The following is a 15,012-nucleotide window of genomic DNA, read 5'->3' as shown; positions in this document are numbered from 1 at the left end:
CTTGTTGTATCATTTATTGTTAAAGTACAAAAGATAAATAACGCCTTTCTCCAACCGCTTAAGCTTTTGGAGAAGTTGGTAAGTTAACATGGTATCAGAGCCAAAGGTCTCAAGTTCAAACCTCCCGGATAGCAAAAATCCACATACGATGGTTGGCTTAAAGTGGGACCACACTTGCCACATGTTTGCCAAGTGGGACACATGTGCGGGGGAGTGTTAAAATATAAAAGATAATAACGCCTTTCTCCAACAGCTTAAGCTTTTGGGGAAGTGGTAAGTTAACATTTATTAAAGTAGAATTCATGTCATTTCAGTTTCTTTATTCGATAGTTCTATTGTCTTTTTCACTTTTTTATTTGGCCAATGAGTTACGGCTCTAGGAATAGGGATCAATCTTTTGATCTAGGAAATTCAGATCAAAAACATGTTGGAGTTACTTGATTTTGATGCTCCGCGAGGTAGTCAAATGAACTCCACTCTAAAAAGCATTATTCTGCATTTTAGTTCTTTTAGCGATTGATTTCTTTTATAACTCTAAATAAAATATAGTTAGATCAATCATTTCCTTTTAAAATTGTCGAATTTACTTTTGAATTAGACCATTTCTTGTTCGTTTTGATCTAAATTATCAAGAACTTCTAAAAATCGGGATTTATGTGAATTACAAAATACAATAACTTGGATCCTTGCAGCATCAAACCCTTTTTAGACCTGTATGGAAGACACTGAAATAAATTAGTTCACAAGCGTATTGTGTAAAAATAAAATATATTTAGGTAAATTTAAAAATTAGTAATAGAACAATGTGAACAAATACTCAAAAATATTCATATGCCGATAGAAGTCTCAGAAACATCTATTTACTTAACAAAATATGCCGTTCAACATACATCATCATAAGCAACAACTAATAAGCAATAGCAATCACTTCAAGGAATAGGTAACCTCACAGCCATCCTTCTGCATTCAAGTATCAATGTGCATGCAAGATTCCATTTAATATGAAAAACTGGTGTTCAACAATATATTGTAAAATTGCAACCCTACAATCTCTGTGAAACTACAGTTACTCCAAAAGCTTAAGCTGTTGTAGATGGCGTTATTTAATCTTTTATACTTTAACACTCCCTCTCACGTGTGGCCATTTTTTTTTGGGTTGGCCTACACGTAGCACATGTGGCCCCACTTTTGGGTTGGCCATCTCTTGTGAATTTTTACTAACAAGGAGGTCTGAACTCAGGACCTTTGCTCTGATACCATGGGAAACTACTAGTTACTCCAAAACTTAAGCTGTTGGAGATGGTGTTATTTAATCTTTTATACTTTAACAATCTCTCTCTCTCTCTCTCTCTCTCTCTCTCTCTCTCTCGTCTCATATATATATATATATATATATATATATATATATATATATATATATATATATGAGAATATGGTTTGTGAGCAGCTGCTCAGATAGCTTATCTGAGTAGCTGCTTCAAAAACTCATGTGACCCACATTTTTGGGGTGATCTAAAGCATTTATTTGAAAGGCCCTTCTATGGATAAGGTGTGTACCAAAAATCAGTCCTATAGGATCATCCTAACCCAATCAAAGGTGGAGGGGAAAAGGAGAGACACTGTTTCTGCCCATTTTTTTCCCTCGACAAATGGCAGGGTTAGGATGATCCTATAGTGTTGATTTTTGGTACACACCCTATCCATGGAAGGGCCTTCCAAATGAATGCTTTGGATCCCCCGAAAATGTGGGGCCACATGTTTTTGTGTGTGTGAATTTGTTAGGCAATTTCGCAGAAAGCTATTTTACATCTGGCTTTTGCGTGTGAGAACAGCTACCTCAGATAAATTAAATGAATAAGACAAAATCTGTCAAAAAGTCAACCTGTATGGATGGTACATACCATCCCACGAGAAGACAATGTAAGAAGAAAATCAACCCATATGTTAGGATGAAAGTTTGCTGACTGACGAACGACCTCCTTTTCACTACTAGACAAATGGGGCGTGGAGGAAGAATCGGAGGGGCAGCCTTGATGAGCCATGGCAATGTGAGTGGAAGGCTGTACTCGATTTTGTTTCAAGAACAATGTGAATTGAAGGCTAGGATGCCGGAGAATTTAAAGGACTGAGTTAGAGAGTGGGTGAAATATGTCCACGTAGATCCTATTGTTAAATAGGAAAATATTTTGCGTTTGTAAGTAATTAATGGGTACAATCTTCATAATTGATCCTTCAATTCACATTGTTCTTGAAACAAAATCGAGTACAGCCTTCCACTGACATTGCCATGGCTCATCAAGGCTGCCCTTCCGATTCTTCCTCCACGCCCCATTTGTCTAGTAGTGAAAAGGAGGTCGTTCGTCAGTCAGCGGACTTTCATCGCGGACTTTCATCCTGACATATGGGCTGATTTTCGTCTTACATTGTCTTCTGATAAGATGGTATGTACCATCTCATGAAATGGACGTGTATAAACATTCACAAATCTGTCCATTTTTTGCCTCCACAGCTTGAAGGGTTGGGATGGTCCTATGGAGCTGATTTTTTGGGCTCACCCTATCAATGCGAGGGCCTATCAAAAAATCAGCTTCATAGGATCCTCCTAATCCTTCGAACTGTGGAGGCAAAAAATGGACAGGTTTGTGAATGTTTATACACGTCCATTTCACGAGATGGTACATACCATCTCACGAGAAGACAATGTAAGAAGAAAATCAGCCCATATGTCAGGATGAAAGTTTGCTGACTGACGAACGACCTCCTTTTCATTACTAGACAAATGGGGCGTGGAGGAAGAATAGGAGGGGCAGCCTTGATGAGCCATGGCAATGTGAGTGGAAGGCTGTACTCGATTTTGTTTCAAGAACAATGTGAATTGAAGGCTAGGATGCCGGAGAATTTAAAGGACTGAGTTAGCGAGCAGGTCAAATATGTCCACGTAGATCCTATTGTTTAATAGGAAAATATTTTGCGTTGTAAGTAATTAATGGGTACAATCTTCATGATTGATCCTCTTACAAATTTTGTATCAAGAGATGCAAAACGTGTATGATTACACCATTAATTTAGTATGAATGTAATTTACCACCTGTATATGCAATCGATGCAAAACCATGATCCCATTCACCTTTACAGTAACTCAATACAATCTCATGGTATCATATCCCCACGGAGGCCATCATCCCAATAATGTTCATTGCTAGTTCGGTGTACATGGCTTGTTTTTCCTTTGTTATTTGCATTTCTCTTTAACGTATCTCGACCAAGTTACTATTCTTCATTTCTCCTTCTATTAATATACTCTACTTGTAGATATAAAAAGTTCGGTTGAAGATTTTGTGGTGAGGGAAGCAAGGCTGGCATGATTTTGGGGTGGGAGAAGCAAGGCTGGCATGATCTGGGTCAATATTGTATATACACAGGTATAACCCAGGAAGAGACTCTCTGAGGAAATACTCCCAAATAGCTGAGCGAAGCCCAGTTCCACGATTATTTTTCTTCCATCAATCCCTACATTTTTGGAGTATATTGTATTCAATAATAAACAAAGATCTCTTGAAGTGGAAAGAGGGAGGGTTATTATACTATATTCAATAATAGAGGAATGATAGAATGAAGGGCACCCTTGCTAATATCAGCTTCAAGGACGCTCCTATTGGTTCATTTACGCCTAAAAAGTGGAATGCGCCTAAAAAAGTGAAAACTGTGTTGACTTTGCATATATGAACAAATAGGGGTGTCCTTGAAGCTGGTTTTTGCAAGGGCGCCCTTCATTCTATCATTCCTCTCAATTAATAAACTAAGATTTCACTCATAGAGGGGGGATTTTGTTTTTTCTTATTTTAATAATTCAAAGGATCAAAATCAATTTGGTAGGTGTATATTCCCCCCACCCACCTCCTTGGAGGCTATATGCAATCTTTTTACCTCTCTCTCTCTCTCTCTCTCTCTCTCTCTCTCTCTCTCTCTCTCTCTCTCTCTCTCCAACAGGAACAGTTGGTGGGCCCAACAGGGAACCGTTGGTTGGCCCACCTTTTGAACAACGAATGAACGCCACACCATAGGATGATCAAAACCGTTCATTTGATGGGCTACCACGTAAATAGGTTGCATCCCGAGATATAGTTTCCATTGGCTGATCCTAGCCCTCCGATCTAAATAGACACTACATATTATGCAACCTCAATAGATTGGAGGGTTGCGATCATCCTATGGAAATAATTTTTGGGGCGCAACCTATTTACATTGTGGCCCATCAAATGGATGGTTTGGATCATCCTATGATGTTGGTCGTACAGTAACATTAAGGCCCAATCGTAGGCCCCACCCATATTTTTCAAAATGAAGTGTATGGTCCACACCATAGGATGACCCAACCCCTCCATGGTTTGGATCATCCTATAGTGTGGTTCGTACAGTAACATTAAGGCCCAATTGTAGGCCCCACTCATACTTTTGAAAATGAAGTGTATGGTCCGGACCATAGGATGATCCAAACCATCCATTTGATGGGCCAAATTGTAAATAGGTTGCGCCCCAAAATATCATATGCATAGGATGATCGCAATACTCCAATCTATAGAGGTTTCCATAATAAGCAGTTTCTCTTTATATCAGAGGGCTAGGAATTAGGATCATCATATGGAAATGGTTCTTTGGGACACAACCTATTTACGATGTGGCCTATCAATGGACGGCTTGGATCATCCTATGGTGTGGGCCATAGTTTATTTTGAAAAAAACTGGATGGAGAGAGAGAGAGAGAGAGAGAGAATAAGCGGTTATCTACTCCCCAGTTTTTATAGATACCAATTTATTTTGTAAATTCTGAGTCGTATGGTGGGCCACAACGTAGATTGATCCAAACCGTCCATTTGATGGACCCAGTGTAAATAGGTTGCGCCCCAAAATATCATTTACGTAGGATGATCCTAACCCTCTGATCTAAAGAGAAACTGCATATTATGGAAACCTCTATAGATTGAAGGGTTGTGATCATCCTATGGAAATTATATTTTGGGGCGCAACCTATTTACATCGTGGCCCATCAAATGGATGGTTTGGATCATCCTATGGTGAGCGTCGTACAGTAGCATTAATGCCCAATTGTAGGCCCCACCAATGGAAATGATATTTTGGGGTGCAACCTGTAGCAACCCTCCATTCTATAGAGGTTGCATAATATGTAGTTTCTATTTAGATCGAAGGGCTAGGATCAGATTATGGAAATGATATTTTGGGATGCAACTTTTGTGGCCCATCAAATGGACGATTTGGATCATCCTATGGTGTTGCGTTCATTTTGAAAAGTATGGGTAGGGTTCAAATGATGGGCTCACCAACGGTTCCTGTTGGAGAGAGAGAGAGAGAGGGGTAAAAAGTTGGGAAACGTATTATATAAGTTACACTTAACGTTTACAATTACAGGGTCGTCAAAGGGGGGGGGGGGGGGGAGGAGGAGAGAATATCAGCGCCCTTTCCTTAAGATCTTAGACACATTAGAATTTAGAACCCTTTGGTGAACTTAGTTGAACCCAAGTCCTTAGGTTTACTTAGTTGAACCTAAGTCATTAGTTGAACCCAAGTCACAAATTTTAGGATACCCTTACATTAGTTCTAGGTTCATTAGCATGTAGTTGCATTAGCTAGATCGTCAAAAGGAATCACCACGGACACTCAAGCACTCAGAGTCATCAAATTAATTCAAACATTCAAAAGTCGCAAGTCACAAACACAACACAGGTACTTAAGTCCATCCTAGGCACATAGGCATGTAGCTAGGCATTTAGGACTTACTCTTGGCCCGCATGAGTATAAAATGTGAATGGCTAAAATATTAGAACATCCTAGGTGTCATTGCATAATTCATAACTCACACAAGATATAATAACTTTTGTAGTTAAAATAAAATCCTTGAAATTAAAGACCGGTTTTACCGGACAAGAATGGTGCATAACACCTTCTATTCTCATAATCAGGTAACGGACCTAATCATGGGGGATCACGGACTTAGTTCACAGAGTCACTTATGGGTCTTAGGTCCTAACCTAGGTGGATACTATGGTCAATTCTTTTTTTCGTGAAGTTCGAATTCCTTAGTCCCAAATTCACTGAAAAGAGAGCAAAACCCAAGAAACATCTAACACACCAGAAAGAAAGAGCAAAAACCCGACACCACTCTCGTGGGTGAGAAGGGATAACCTCCCGAACAGGTCTCACAGTTTGGTGACTCTGTTGGGTACCCACCTAGCTTTATTAAATTTCAAGAATTTTATTTATTTAAATGTTGAGTAAAATGGTTATAAATCCAAATTTTGCATGTTAGTTAGAATTCTATTGCTTGTGTTGCTAGATTAGTTTATTGCCATATGCTTATGTTGCTTATTATATTTTTGCTACAAACTAAATTACGAAAAAAGAATAATAAAAATCCCAAAGGCATTTAGACCGTAAAATCCCGAAGGGATTCTATTTCAAAAAAAAAAAATCCCAAAGGGATTAAATCTCATTTTAATGAGATAATCATTTGTTAAAATCACTATGTTTATGAGCACGCGTTCTTACTTCATACAAAATTAAAACACTTATAACAAATGTAAACATATCAATTACTCAAATCAAAAGCTAAATTCTCATATTTTCCTAAAAGGATAACACTTTTATTAAGCTTAAGATAAAGACAAGCATACACTTTGAACTTCACAACAGAGACAATAACAAAATCTAAACAACCCAATTACTTAATCAATAGCCACATGACAACAATCTTATTTAGCTTATGAGAAAGACAAACAGATGCACCCTTATTTAGCTTAAGAGAGACAAACAGATGGACTCTTTCAAACTTGATAATAGAGACAATTTATTGTTAAAAGGGTCTCTTAGGAAATTTCCCTTTTACCCACGAGTTGAGGAGTAAAAGGAACCATCAAAGCATAGTCTCCATTTTCAAAGGGGAATTGGATCAACAAGCAATAAGGTGATATAGTCTTTGATCTCATGTGTTGAATCAGTGTATCCATCTCGGTAATGGTATATCATTTCATTCGCACGTGCAAAATTGAGTACCCTAATAATGATAGGCATCGGAATATGATTCAGATTAATGAATTCTTGGTTGATGTCTTTCCACGCAACGGAAACCATTTCTTGCAACTTCTCATGCGCCTCTAGCTCTGTGCATCTGTGCGACTTCATGTAGCACTCCACAACCGAAGGAATGTGTCCTCTTTCTTTTTCAAACTACATGTTCGAAACACCTGAATTATATGCAATCTTGTGATAATTAAAACATGTGAAAATAGAACTTTTCTCTTTTTTCTTTTTCTTTTTTTGAATTCATCATACCTTGCGTGATTGGATATCATTAAGGACTCGTCCCAGTATACAAGTTGACCTAATGATATTGGGGTAGGTATTAATCAAGTCAAGGGCCTCTTTTTTCACAATTTCATCCATGCCAATGTAAGAAGCTACGGTCAGAAATGCGTAACCAGCAGTAATTAGCGCAATGTTCATGTACTCCTCAAATGTTGGATGATGCCCTGAGTGAAACCATTTGGCCTCGTCCAACTCAGCTCTATTCAAACATTTCATCTGGAATAACCAACTGTAGAAGATTACAACTAGGGAAGTAAATGTAATAATTTCACAGAAAGCCATTTCATGGCTGGCTGTTGCATAATAGAACAGCCACCTCAGATGAATTAATTGAATGAGACAAAATCTGCCAAAACGTCAACCTATGTGACTGTCCTCATGTGCAAAAGTCAGCCGCAAAATTGCCTAGCAAATCCCAACAAAAATAGCATAGGCAGAGAAGCATATCATACTGATTCTTTTAAGTAAGATATACGGTATTTTTCATCAGGCGTTAATTCCTCCTCAATTTCAGAGATGGTATTGACGAATGCTTGAAAAAGCACTTTCATGTAGTCTGGTAGTTGATCCATGGCCCCAATATCCCACCTGAAAATTCAGTACAAATTCACATTTTCATCTTAAAATTTACATTTTTTGGTCAAAGAATATTATAAAGAAAGACATATTGGTTATAAATCTCGCATTTATGGATTAGAAATCCGAAGAAAGATGAGAAAGCAAATCCCAGACCTTTGGATTGCATTGGTAAATAGTTGGAGTTCATCCCATGTACCATAAACGTCGTAGGTATCATCCATCAAAGATAGGAATAAAAGTATTTTGGTCAAAATCATTCTACCTCGGCCATATTGTGGTTCGAAATAAATTCCGAACATCCAAAAGTACAATTCCACAGTTCTTTCTCTAGCATAAGGTAACTTTGTTGCGAGGCCAATATCCTTCCACCACCTAAGGAAAAGTATCAACATATCATGCGCAATAAGCATTCATATTGTTGGATTTGAAGATGAGAAAAAATAGGCATTATTCTGTTCATGCAATTTACCTTGAGAAGTCTCTTAACTCTCTTTGGTGAATTGACTGTAAGAGATTGAAATCTAACTTTGCAAGCTCTAGTAGTACTTCACTCTTTGTAGACTGTTCTTGGTAGACAGGGATGTATAGTCTTGCATTCAGCCTCGGGATGCACTTGTGTAGCGGCAAATCTAGGGATTTCTCTACATGTCTCACAAGAGTAGGGCTTAGGAGGGGTATCATTGACTTCAGGTGCTTTCTGGTGAATGCCAAGGCATCATCTAGTATAGCTTCTCCTTGTGTACTAAGATGTGCCGCTTCATACAAATTCAAGATACCTAGAGTGTTGCTTGCTAAGATGACATTGAAGTTTCCTTCGTCCTCCAGAAATTTCAAAAATACATCTGTTTTACAATTAAAATTTGTTACATGCATCATCAAAAATAGAAACTACGAATAATGATATTCACAAACTAGCAAAAGCACACTAAATTAATAGAACATCAAACAAATAGGTAGTCATACCGGATGAGACATTATATCCTTGTTGTCTAAGCAGTCGAAATCGGATAGAAACAACATTAAGATCATCATCATCATTGTATACGCCATTTGTATATGAATCGTACATGCGTATTAATGCCTCCTCGATTTGAGTTTCGAAGTGATAGGCCACTCCAAGGCGTTGAAGCTCATCTACCAAATTCATTTCTTGGACGGGATCGCTGGCATTGCTTAGTATGCACTTAACTTCTTCTTTCAGTTCTTCAACTCGTTGTTCAGCCAATGCATCATGCCCCTGGACAAACACCTTACACCACTTAAAAGGGTTTCTATTCATCGCCGACATATTAGTTTTTGGTAAACAATGAAAGGGGTTCCACGTATTGGAAATTACGATGAGGAGGAGAAACAAAATGAAAATAAATATTGGGCGATGATTAATTCACACCCCTTTAAAGGAGGGTATGTTGCAGACTTTTAACGCTTTTTAATGTCAATTCACTCTTAAGCCCAGTGCACGAGGCTCTTGCCATTGCGCGGGTCTAGGAAGGGCTAGATGTATCCAGCCTTAATTGCAGAGAGGCTGTTTCTGGGACTAGAAGCCGTGACCACCAGGTCACAATGGAGCAACCTTACCGTTGCGCCTAGGCTCGCCCTATATCTAGGATCTTCATACTAACCATTAATCACCTTGAAACCATCAAAATCGAGACCATAATCACATAGGAGGGAAAATGATCAATTCATAGAGGATCATTATAAATAGAACAAGACAGCTACCTATTCACCTCTCTAGGATTTTTCCTTACAAATTTGTATTAGAGTAGGACCCACCAAATCTAATTTCTCTTCTAACCAGCGCCATAGGTCCAGCGAGAATTCTTAGTGAGGACCAAACTTGTCATTTGGCATTAAAAATTTCAAAGTTTTAAATTTTCAGAGAGATATGCAGGTCCATTTTTTGTGAGGGCCAAATTCGAGGATCGAGAATTCCTTAGGCTTTTGTCAGTCATGCAAAAAAAAAAAAAAATTACTACATATTGCGCTTTCGCATCAGCCACATTTGCAAAAAAAATTACTACATATTGCAAAAAAAAGGAACATATGTAGAAACCACATCAGCCTTTCCTTTAGTAAGTTGCAGTGCGCCGATTATTGTATCATTTATTAGAGTAGAATTCATGTCATTTCAGTTTCTTTATTCGATAGTTCTATTGTCTTTTTCATTCTTTTATTTGACCAATGAATTATGGCTCTAGGAATAGGGATCAATCTTTTGATCTAGGAAATTCAAATCGAAAACATGTTGGAGTTACTTGATTTTGATGCTCCGCAAGGTAGTCAAATGAACTCCACTCTAATAAAGCATTATTCTGCATTCTAGTTCTTTTAGCGATTGATTTCTTTTAAAACTCTAAATAAAATATAGTTAGATCAATCATTTCCTTTTAAAATTGTCGAATTTACTTTTGACTTAGACCATTTCTTGTTCGTTTTGATCTAATTTACCAAGAACTTTTAAAAATCGGGATTTATGTGAATTTCAAAATACAATAACTTGGATCCTTGCTGCCTCAAACCCTTTTTAGACCTGTATGGAAGACACTGAATTAAATTAGTTCACATGTGTATTGTGTAAAAGTAAATTTAAAAATTAGTAATAGAACAAGACGAACAAATACTCAAAAATATTCATATGCCGATAGAAGTCTCACAAACATCTATTTACTTAAAAAAATATGCCGTTCAACATACACCATCATAATTCATAAGCAACAACTAATAAGCAATAGCAATCACTTCAAGGAAAAGGTAACCTCGCAGCCATCCTTCTGCATTCAAGTATCAACGTGCATGCAAGATTCCATTTAATATGAAAAAGCTGGTGTTCAACTATATATTGTAAAATTGCAACCCTAGAATCTCTGTGAAACTACCAGTAACTCCAAAAGCTTAAGCTGTTGTAGATGGCGTTATTTAATCTTTTATACTTTAACACTCCCTCTCACGTGTGACCCCTCTTTTTTTGGGTTGGCCTACACGTAGCACATGTGGCCCGACTTTTGGGTTGGCCATCTCTTGTGGATTTTTACTCACAAGATGGTTTGAACTCAGGACCTTTGCTCTGATACCATGGGAAACTACCAGTTACTTCAAAACTTAAGCTGTTGGAGATGGTGTTATTTAATCTTTTATACTTTAACCATCTTTCTCTCTCTCTCTCTCTCTCTCTCTCTCTCTCTCTCTCTCTCTCTCTCTCTCTCATAAAAGCAGAGCCCCGAGATTAACAGTCTACCGCTAAAAATATATGAAGTAGGATGGCTTCATGACATGAGAGATTGGGTTTTTTTTTTCTTATTGAAAATAACTGTGAAAATAACTGAGAAAATTAGAAGTTGAATGAGGGTTGAGGTGCAAAAATTACCTTCAAGAAGTTACAGTTCCCACTCAACGGAGCAGCTATATCTCAGATATTGCAATTGAAAGTAAATGGGGTAAATAAGATTGAATTAAATTAGAGCAGCTATATCATTCAGATCCTTCTAATGCTCCAGATTGTACGAACTTATTTGGAATAACCAACCCGAATATCATAGAGAGCTACAACAACGATCAATATGTATAAAAGTAGGGGATTTTTTGTGTGGGTTGAGGCTTGAGTTTTCTAATTGGCAAAGATCCCAAAAATACCATGTCTAATTTCCCAATCAAGCAACACATAGAGAAGATGGAAACACCACTCTAGGTATTCATGTATTCTTTAGAAAACACATATGCCCGGATTAAAAAACCCCAAAATTGAAGAAAGAGGATGAAAAAAAGATCAGGAAAACCCTAAAATTGAATAAGAGAAAGGGGAAAAGGGAGATCAGAAGCATAGCCTTCTCTCTCATTTTGGAAAAGGGGACAAAAAATCATAACTTTCAAATAAAAAAGTACATCTGTTGTTAGGTGGCAAACAACAGAGGAAGAAGATGAAGAAAAACTGAAAATGATGATGAAAAACCCTAATCTATGTGTTGAGAGAAAGAGAAAGAGAGAGGGACGTTGATAAGATGGGAATGGAGGTTGATGTAGTCTTCTATCTCTCACAGTGGAAACAAAGACCAAAAATATCTTCATAGAACAGAAAGAAGAAGAAGACGTGAGCTCGTGGAAATTTGAGGGCATAGGAGGTATTTTTCACTTAGACTCGCTGGAATTTGAGGGCATAAGAGGTATTTATCTATTTGGGGTGAGGTGTTAAATTCACAGAATTCACAAATAAATGAAACAATTCAAGCATTTTCTCTTCTGCTATATAGTAGATAGATACTGTATAGTAGATATGCTAGTAAAAAAACCCGGCCGACAAAGAACTGTACGGACCACATCACAAGTTGATCGAAACCGTCCATGTGATGAAACACAACATAAATAGGTTGTGCCCCAAAAATCATTTCCATCGGCTGATTCTAGCCTTCTAATCTTATAGAGGTTTCCATAATATGTTGTTCCTCTTAAATCGGATGGTTAAGATCACTCATAGATTTTTTTATTAAAAAAGCATAAAGGAGGGGGTAGGATTGAAATAATGTGGCTTTAATGGGTGCCTTTGTTAAAAAGCATAAATGAGGGGGTAGGATTGAAAATATGTGTGTTGAATAGGTGCCTTTGTTAAAAAAAGTGATCTGTAATTCCGCAAAAAATTCTCTTATTTTCTCTTCTACTATATAGTATTAGATTAAATATATATAGCAGAAGAGAATATATATATATATATATATATATATATATATATATATATATATATATATATATATAGAGAGAGAGAGAGAGAATTTATATGATGGGTGGCCGCGTAAAAACGTGAAGTTAAAAAAAAAATAGGTACGACCCATATATATATATATATGAGAGAGTTCAGATCTGGGGGTTAGGATCATCCTATGGAACTGATTTTTAGGGCACAACCTATTTACGTTGTGCCCAAACAGATGAACGGTTTGGATCATAAAAAAAAGTGGGCCATACCTACTTTTTTAGTCTTCACGTGTTTTCACGGCCACTCATCATATAAATTCTCATATTGAGAATTTATAAAAAAGTGGGTCGTACCTACTTTTTTAGTCTTCACGTGTTTTCACGGCCACTCATCATATTTAAAGTGGCCGTGAAAACACGTGAAGACTAAAAAAGTAGGTACGGCCTATATTTTTTTATGATCCAAACCGTTCATATGTTTGTGCCCCAAAAATCAGTTCCATAGGATGATCCTAACCCTTCGATCTGTAGAATATTCCATAAATGATTTTTGGAAATCTCCATATTCATATCAGTTCAAATCTGAGGGTTAGGATCATCCTATGGAACTGATTTTCAGGGCACAACCTATTTACGTTGTGCCCAAACAGATGAATGGTTTGGATCATAAAAAAAAGTGGGTCGTACCTACTTTTTTTAGACTTCACGTGTTTTCACGGCCACCCATGATATAAATTCTCAATAATATGATGGGTGGCCGTGAAAACACGTGAAGACTAAATAAGTAGGTACGACCCATTTTTTTGATGATCCAAACCGTTCATCTGTTTTTGCCCCAAAAATCAGTTCCATAGGATGATCCTAACCCTTCGATATGTAGAAGATTCCATAAATGATTTTTGGAAATCTCCATATTCAGATCAGTTCAGATCTGAGGGTTAGGATCATCCTATGGAACTGATTTTTAGGGCACAACCTATTTCCGTTGTGCCCAAACAGATGAACGGTTTGGATCATCAAAAAAGATGGGCCGTACCTACTTTTTTAGTCTTCACGTGTTTTCACGGCCACCCATCATATGTGTGTGTGTGTGTGTGTGAATTTGCTAGGCAAATTCGGAGAAAGCTATTTCACCTCTGGCTTTTGCATGTGAGAACAGCTACCTCAGATAAATTAAATTAATAAGACAAAATCTGCCAAAAAATCAACCTGTATGGATGGTACATACCATATCACGAGAAGACAATGTAAGAAGAAAATCAGCCCATATGTCAGGATGAAAGTTTGCTGACTGACGAAAGACCTCCTTTTCACTACTAGACAAATGGGGGGTGGAGGAAGAATCGGAGGGGCAGCCTTGATGAGCCATGGCAATGTGAGTGGAAGGCTGTACTCGATTTTGTTTCAAGACCAATGTGAATTGAAGGCTAGGATACCGGAGAATTTAAAGGACTGAGTTAGAGAATTGGTGAAATATGTCCACGTAGATCCTATTGTTAAATAGGAAAATATTTTGCGTATGTAAGTAATTAATGGGTACAATCTTTATAATTGATCCTCTTACTAATTTTGTATTAGGAGATGCAAAACGTGTATTGATTACACCATTAATTTAGTACCCATAAGGGTAGGAATGTAATTTACCACATGTATATGCAATCAATGCAAAACCATGATCCCATTCACCTTTACACTCAATACAATTAGCATCTCCAAGGCGTGACCCAGCAGAGTGGGTCAGGCACGGTTAGTGCTGTTGGAAAGCAAAACCGGGGATGGTAAAAGACCCAGAACCGGACAATATTTACCTAGTCGTGTCGGGCATGACAGAATGGTATCAGAACCGTACCTCCCACAGTACGGTGTGCCAGCGAGGAGGTTGGGCCATAAGGGGTGGAAAATCACCATCAAAAGCATCTCTTTCTTTAGAAAGAAAAGAAGTTCCCCACCCACATGTTCGTCTTCATCACGTGAGGAGCTAACCTACAGTCGTTGGATAGTCCTAAAGTTTTTTTCCCTAGAACTAACAAACCGCGATGCTCAAGCACGAAAGTCTCGTATTGATCTTTACCAAAATTTCATGACAGGAAAATATCAATGTTTTTGGCTTCTTGTTGTGCGACGAGGGAAAATCGTTTCTTTCTCTTGTTGAAAGACTGAGAGCAGCAAGAAAGGTTTTGACTACTGTGGACCGTCCTAACTAATAATACTGTGGTCCTTATCATGCCAAATTAATTTCATTTTACTAGTTCCACCACCTAATTCTCTGCTTTGACTTGGGTATCACCTTTCTGTGAACAGCTGAGATTAAACTTACTAAGAAACATGTCTTTTAACCTCACCCCTTCACAAAAATGTTGAAGACTG

The 15,012-nt window shown here is 37.7% G+C and overlaps 1 protein-coding gene across 1 annotated transcript; it reads right to left on the bottom strand.

Annotated features, from left to right (window-relative positions):
* Positions 1–6,637: 6,637 nt before the first annotated feature.
* LOC143848482 (beta-cubebene synthase-like) lies at positions 6,638–14,112 on the bottom strand. The gene is made up of 7 exons (XM_077357438.1): positions 13,874–14,112; positions 8,923–9,196; positions 8,429–8,801; positions 8,113–8,331; positions 7,833–7,968; positions 7,348–7,596; positions 6,638–7,242 (listed from the first exon to the last, which is right to left on the bottom strand). The coding sequence occupies exons 1-7, from the start codon at positions 14,012–14,014 to the stop codon at positions 6,949–6,951; spliced, it is 1,686 nt and encodes a 561-aa protein (XP_077213553.1). The 5' UTR covers positions 14,015–14,112; the 3' UTR covers positions 6,638–6,948.
* Between the last annotated feature and the right edge of the window lie 900 nt (positions 14,113–15,012).

Source organism: Tasmannia lanceolata, unplaced genomic scaffold (assembly GCF_043159265.1).
Source record: "Tasmannia lanceolata isolate RefF3 unplaced genomic scaffold, GAP_Taslan_0.1 ptg000016l, whole genome shotgun sequence".
Taxonomy (NCBI): domain Eukaryota; kingdom Viridiplantae; phylum Streptophyta; class Magnoliopsida; order Canellales; family Winteraceae; genus Tasmannia; species Tasmannia lanceolata.
The sequence above is the reverse complement of the archived record's forward strand: the minus strand, read 5'-3'. Positions and strand labels throughout refer to the sequence as shown.